This window comes from Volvox carteri (assembly GCF_000143455.1).
Source record: "Volvox carteri f. nagariensis unplaced genomic scaffold VOLCAscaffold_32, whole genome shotgun sequence".
Classification (NCBI taxonomy): domain Eukaryota; kingdom Viridiplantae; phylum Chlorophyta; class Chlorophyceae; order Chlamydomonadales; family Volvocaceae; genus Volvox; species Volvox carteri.
Genome location: NW_003307575.1, coordinates 1,406,073 through 1,412,667, shown reverse-complemented (window position 1 = coordinate 1,412,667; position 6,595 = coordinate 1,406,073). Strand labels below are relative to the sequence as shown.

The following is a 6,595-nucleotide window of genomic DNA, read 5'->3' as shown; positions in this document are numbered from 1 at the left end:
ATGTCTGCCAAGTGTGTGGCCTTATCCTTTATATGGTCAAAGGGTACTACAACCTTGCACGGCAGTCGGCAATCGGTCCGTCCTCTCCCTTACGGGGGACTTTACGGGCCTCGTACGGCCTCTTATAAATCCTTAAAATCCTTACGGGGGCCCCCGTAACCGGCCTTCGGCTGGTCCGGGGGCGGCCCCGTACGGGGGCGCTTCACGCCCCAAAATCCTTACGGGGGCCACTGTAAAGTCCTACGGGCCCGAAAAAAGGCCAAAAACTTACGGGCCCCGTACGGGGTGTCGAGCCCTGCACTGACTTAAAATGCTTAGTACGAAACCTAAAATTATGCTGGCCGAGAATACAACCTAGTGACTCATACTTCGTCTCCCTTTGTCGGGGAACGAACACTTGCGGGGGACCTTTGGCCCTTCCTTCCCCCACCAACCTCGTGGTAAAGGAGTAGCTTGTCCCCCCAGTGTTAATATGACTGGTTTGGGTAATAATGGAACCCGTCAAAGAATTAGAAACATTTGCGTGAACATCCCTCCTCGTTTCACAACTGCAAAACACACATCCTCCTTTATATTGACACCTTCCTTCGGTTTGCTGACGCAGTCTCTGCAATCTGAACGCCCCAAACCGTAATCCAATCCACTACCCCGCTTCTATATGGGATCAAACCCGCAGGATAGGCATTTGTTCTGAGTGGTGCACCAAGATGTACATCAATCTGCTGAGTTTGGGCGGCCACCCGCCACCCGCCCACGCTGTGCACGATGCTGCATGCACAAGAAGGTGGGGGGATGTAGGGGTTTAGGATTCGAATGAAGGTGCGATGGACCCTCCCATTATTTTCTCTACGGTGACCCCTTTTCGTGGTGCTGCCATTGAAAGTGTAGACTCACCTAACGGTTTACCGTTGCATGCCGTTTGCTGCTGTTCTCTTCACACTCCGACATACTCCGACGCGGTGACGAGCCAGAAACATTGATCAGCTCTCGCGAGTGCTCGTTGTCTGGACACTTGCCACGTCACGCTTCACCCGGACACTGCCTTCCTGGTACTGTGAGGAGCCGTACAGTGCCGTTTGGTGCTGTACAGCGGCCATGGGGGGTTTGGACCCAATCACGCTTTCGTCTTTTTGGTCGGATATGAGGATGAGAGCGATGATGACGGCGAGATGGAGCAGCAGCAGGGGTTAGAGTGGGCCATGATGCACAGGGTATGCTGATGCAGAGCGCAACAATGCTGCGCAACGGGGCCCTTACATTTCCTTGTCGGACTGATTGACGCGGGCCGCCTTGTCAGCTGCTGCCTCTGGAACCTCCGGCCCCAACACAACTAGCAGCCCACATCATCACCAAGGTGGTGGGTGTTTTACGGCCTTTCGGAGCTGACTATGACATGGTGTAAGTGGATCTTTGAGTGTTCGACCGGGAATTGGTTCACGAAATTATGAGGAGAGAGGAGGGCCGGGGAGGGGAGGGGGGAGGGAAGGGGAGGAGGGGGGAAGGGAAGGGGAGGAGGGGAGGCAGGGAGGGAAGACAGGTAGGAGGCAGGGAGGTAGGTAAGGTAGGAGGGCGTGTGGTTTGGTGAATGGATGAGCGGGCGGGTGGGCGAATGGATGGTGGACGGAGACAGCATTTGCGGCCGCGAACGAGCGAATGTTGCTGTCGCATGTGCGCGGCCTTCGCAGAGACATTGGCGGGGTTTTTTAACCCTGCGGCCACAAATAAACGAATGAGGCTATGATTGAATGAATGAGGCTATGATTGAATGAGGCTATGATTGAATGAGGCTATGATTGAATGAGGCTATGATTGAATGAGGCTATGATTGAATGAGGCTATGATTGAATGAGGCTATGATTGAATGAGGCTATGATTGAATGAGGCTATGAATGAGAGAGTTCCGCCGCAAAAGCTGTCTCCGTCCACCAACCTGCTCCTGCCAGCACAGCAACCAATTGAAACTGTTGGACTGTTGGCAATCGCAGTATTGGACAGTTGAACTGTTGGCAACTGTTGACCGTTGTTGACCGTTGAATTGTTGAACTGTTGAATTGTTGAATGGTTGACTGTTGGATGGTTCGTCTGTGTGCCCGCTTGTCTGTTTACCAAACCGCCTGCCTTCCTGCTTTACCTACCTACTTGTCTACCTGGCTGTCCAACTAACTGCCTCACCTTCTTCCCAACCCAACTCACCGATTCCCCAACCCAACTCACCGATTCCCCAACCCAACTCACCGATTCCCCAACCCAACTCACCGATTCCCCAACCCAACTCACCGATTCCCCAACCCAACTCACCGATTCCCCAACCCAACTCACCGATTCCCCAACCCAACTCACCGATTCCCCAACCCAACTCACCGATTCCCCAACCCAACTCACCGATTCCCCAACCCACCTCACCGATTCCCCAACCCAACTCACCGATTCCCCAACCCACCTCACCGATTCCCCAACCCAACTCACCGATTCCCCAACCCAACTCACCGATTCCCCAACCCAACTCACCGATTCCCCAACCCGACTCACCGATTCCCCAACCCAACTCACCGATTCCCCAACCCAACTCACCGATTCCCCAACCCAACTCACCGATTCCCCAACCCAACTCACCGATTCCCCAACCCGACTCACCGATTCCCCAACCCTGACTCACCGATTCCCCAACCCTGACTCACCTGCTTTTTCCGACCTGCCTAACCTGCTTTCTGACCTTACCAACCTGCCTTCCTGCTTGACCTTCTGCCTGCTTGCCTGTATAATTACCCTATGACACCGCCGTTACTGCTTCTAATTCTCCTCCATCTGCGGGCCCCCATCCCCTTGGTTGTGCGTATGAGATGGTGGAGGGAGTGCAGCTGCGATGGTGGAGGACGCTGTGAGCCACACCCGCCGCCACCGCCACACCCGCCGCCACCGCCACACCCGCCGCCACCGCCACACCCGTCGTCGATGCCGCCACGCCCGCCACCTGCGCCACCTACTTTGGAATGCCAAGCGCTCCATGACCACCACCACTACTGCTACTCTACTGCCGTCACAAGGGGCCTCAAGCGTAAGGCGTGTGTCATTAACAGCACCGGGCTTTGCCTGTGTCAAGCACTGTGTCTCACGCCCCTTACCCTTCCCCCACCAACCTCGTGGTAAAGGAGTAGCTTGTCCCCGCAGTGTTAATATGACTGGTTCGGATAATAATGGAACCCCGACGAATTAGAAACATTTCCGTGAACATCCCTCCTACCATCCCACAACTCGTTTCACAACTGCAAAACACCTTCCTTCGGTTTGCTGATGCAGTCTCTGCAATCTGAACGCCCAAAACCGTAATCCAATCCACTACCCCGCTTCTATATGGGATCGTGGCGGCGACGGTGGCGGGTGTGGCGTTGGCGGCAGGTGTGGCGGCATCGACGACGGGTGTGGTGTAATTTGCGTTGGCGGCGTTGGAGTTGTCGTTGGCGGGTGTGGCGTTGGCGGCGGGTGTGGCTGCGGTGGAGGTGGTGGCGATGGATGTGACGGTGGCGGGGACAGTGGCGGTGACGGTTGCGGCGAAGGCGGCGGGTGTGGCGGTGGCGTTGGTGTTGGCGTTGGCGGGTGTGGCGTTGGCGGGTGTGGCGTTGGCGGCGGGCGTGGCTGCGGTGGCGGCGACGGTGGCGGGTCTGGCGTTGGCGACGGGTGTGACGGCTGCAGCAGTTGAAGCAGCATCGGTGATGGGTGAGGTGGCATTTGCCTTGGAGGCGTTGGAGTTGGCGTTGGCGGGTGTGGCGTTGGCGGCGGGTGTGGTTGCGGTGGCGGAAGTGGAGGTAGTGGCGGTGGCGGCGACGGTGGCGGGTGTGGCGTTGGCGACGGGTGTGACGGCTGCGGCAAGTGCGGCAGCATCGGTGATGGGTGTGGTGGCATTTGCCTTGAGGCGTTGGAGTTGGCGTTGGCGGGTGTGGCGTTGGCGGCGGGTGTGGTTGCGGTGGCGGAAGTGGAGGTAGTGGCGGTGGCGGCGGGTGTGGCGGGTGTGGCGTTGGCGGGGGTGGGACGGCTGTGGCGAAGTGCGGCACGTTGGAGATGGGTGTGGTGGCATTTGCCTTGACGGCGTTGGAGTTGGCGTTGGCGGGTGTGGCGTTGGCGGCGGGTGTGGTTGCGGTGGCGGGACGGTGGCGGGTGTGGCGGTGGCGGCGGGTGTGGCGGGTGTGGCAAGTTGGCGGGGATGGCGGTGACGGGTGTGGTGAATTGCCGTGGCGGCGTTGGAGTCGGGTGTAGCGGAAGTGGCGTTGGCGGCGGGTGTGGCTGCAATGGCGGTGACGGTGGCTGTGTGGCGTTGGCGGCGGGTGTGGCTGCGTTGGCGGCGACGGTGGCGGGTGTGGCGTTGGCGGCGGGTGCGGCGGCTGCGGCGAGTGCGGTGGCATTGGTGACGGGTGTGGTGGAATTTGCCTTGGCGGCAGTGGAGGTGGCGTTGGCGGGTGTGGCGTTGGCGGCGGGCTTGGCTGCGGTGGCGGCGACGGTGGCGGGTGTGGCGGTGGCGGCGGGTGTGGCGGCTGCGGCAAGTGCGGCGGCTGCGGCAAATGCGGCGACATTGGTGACGGGTGTGGTGGAATTTGCCTTGGCGGCGTTGGAGTTTGCGTTGGCGGGTGTGGCGTTGGCGGCGGGCGTGGCTGCGGTGGCGGCGACGGTTGCGGGTGTGGCGGTGGCGGCGGGTGTGGCGGCTGCGGGAGGTGCGGTGGCATTGGTGACGGGTGTGGTGGAATTTGCCTTGGCGGCAGTGGAGGTGGCGTTGGCGGGTGTGGCGTTGGCGGCGGGCTTGGCTGCGGTGGCGGCGACGGTGGCGGGTGTGGCGGTGGCGGCGGGTGTGGCGGCTGCGGCAAGTGCGGCGGCTGCGGCAAATGCGGCGACATTGGTGACGGGTGTGGTGGAATTTGCCTTGGCGGCGTTGGAGTTTGCGTTGGCGGGTGTGGCGTTGGCGGCGGGCGTGGCTGCGGTGGCGGCGACGGTTGCGGGTGTGGCGGTGGCGGCGGGTGTGGCGGCTGCGGGAGGTGCGGTGGCATTGGTGACGGGTGTGGTGGAATTTGCCTTGGCAGCGTTGGAGGTGGCGTTGGCGGGTGTGGCGTTGGCGGCGGGCGTGGCTGCGGTGGCGGCGACGGTGGCGGTGGCGGTAGTGGATGTGGCGGTAGTGGCGGTGGCGGCGACGGTGGCAGGTGTGGCGTTGGCTGAGGTGGAGGTGGTGGCGATGGATGTGACGGTGGCGGTGGCGGTGTCGGCGACGGTGGCGGGTGTGGCGTTGGCGACGGGTGTGGCGGCTGCGGCAGGTGAAGCAGCATCGGTGACGGGTGAGGTGGCATTTGCCTTGGCGGCGTTGGAGTTGGCGTTGGCGGGTGTGGCGTTGGCAGCGGGTGTGGCTGCGGTGACAGTAGTGGCGGTGGCGGTGAGGCTGGCGGGTGTGGCGTTGGCGGCGGGTGTGGCTGCGGTGACGGGTGTGGCAGTGGCGGCGGGTGTGGCGGATGCGGCAGCTGCAGCGGCATCGATGACAGGTGTAGTTGCATTTGTGTGGACGGCGGTGGAGTTGGCGTTGGCGGCAGCTTCGCCTCTGGTGACGCAGCCGCCGGCGGAGCTGTCGTTATCTCTCCCCCCCTGTCCATCGAGTCACTTCAAGAGCCGCAAATGCGGCAACAGCGGCGGCGGCGTCGCCTCTGGTGATGCAGCCGCCGGCGGAGCTGTCGTTATCTCTCCCCCCCTGTCCATCGAGTCACTTCAAGTGCCGCAAATGCGGCAACAGCGGCGGCGGCGTCGCCTCTGGTGATGCAGCCGCCGGCGGAGCTGTCGTTATCTCTCCCCCCCTGTCCATCGAGTCACTTCAAGTGCCGCAAATGCGGCAACAGCGGCGGCGGCGTCGCCTCTGGTGATGCAGCCGCCGGCGGAGCTGTCGTTATCTCTTTCCCCCTGTCCATCGAGTCACTTCAAGTGCCGCAAATGCGGTAACAGCGGCGGCGGCGTCGCCTCTGGTGATGCAGCCGCCGGCGGAGCTGTCGTTATCTCTCTCCCCCTGTCCATCGAGTCACTTCAAGTGCCGCAAATGCGGCAACAGCGGCGGCGGCGTCGCCTCTGGTGATGCAGCCGCCGGCGGAGCTGTCGTTATCTCTCCCCCCCTGTCCATCGAGTCACTTCAAGTGCCGCAAATGCGGCAACAGCGGCGGCGGCGTCGCCTCTGGTGATGCAGCCGCCGGCGGAGCTGTCGTTATCTCTTTCCCCCTGTCCATCGAGTCACTTCAAGTGCCGCAAATGCGGTAACAGCGGCGGCGGCGTCGCCTCTGGTGATGCAGCCGCCGGCGGAGCTGTCGTTATCTCTCTCCCCCTGTCCATCGAGTCACTTCAAGTGCCGCAAATGCGGCAACAGCGGCGGCGGCGTCGCCTCTGGTGATGCAGCCGCCGGCGGAGCTGTCGTGATCTCTCCCCCCCTGTCCATCGAGTCACTTCAAGTGCCGCAAATGCGGCAACAGCGGCGGCGGCGTCGCCTCTGGTGATGCAGCCGCCGGCGGAGCTGTCGTTATCTCTCCCCCCCTGTCCATGGGGATCACTTCAAGTGCCGCAAATGCGGCAACAGCGGCGGCGG

The 6,595-nt window shown here is 61.8% G+C and overlaps 1 protein-coding gene across 1 annotated transcript in view; it reads left to right on the top strand.

Moving 5' to 3' along the window:
* The window catches only part of VOLCADRAFT_93629 (uncharacterized protein), a gene marked incomplete at both ends in the record, with an annotated part of 29,123 nt that continues 22,528 nt past the window's right edge, over positions 1-6,595 (top strand). The window contains 6 exons of the mRNA XM_002952862.1: positions 1-11; positions 605-784; positions 1,091-1,211; positions 1,298-1,357; positions 3,450-3,719; positions 4,607-5,678. Coding sequence (XP_002952908.1) covers positions 1-11; positions 605-784; positions 1,091-1,211; positions 1,298-1,357; positions 3,450-3,719; positions 4,607-5,678 — 1,714 coding nt within the window. The remainder of the gene's footprint in view (positions 12-604; positions 785-1,090; positions 1,212-1,297; positions 1,358-3,449; positions 3,720-4,606; positions 5,679-6,595) is intronic.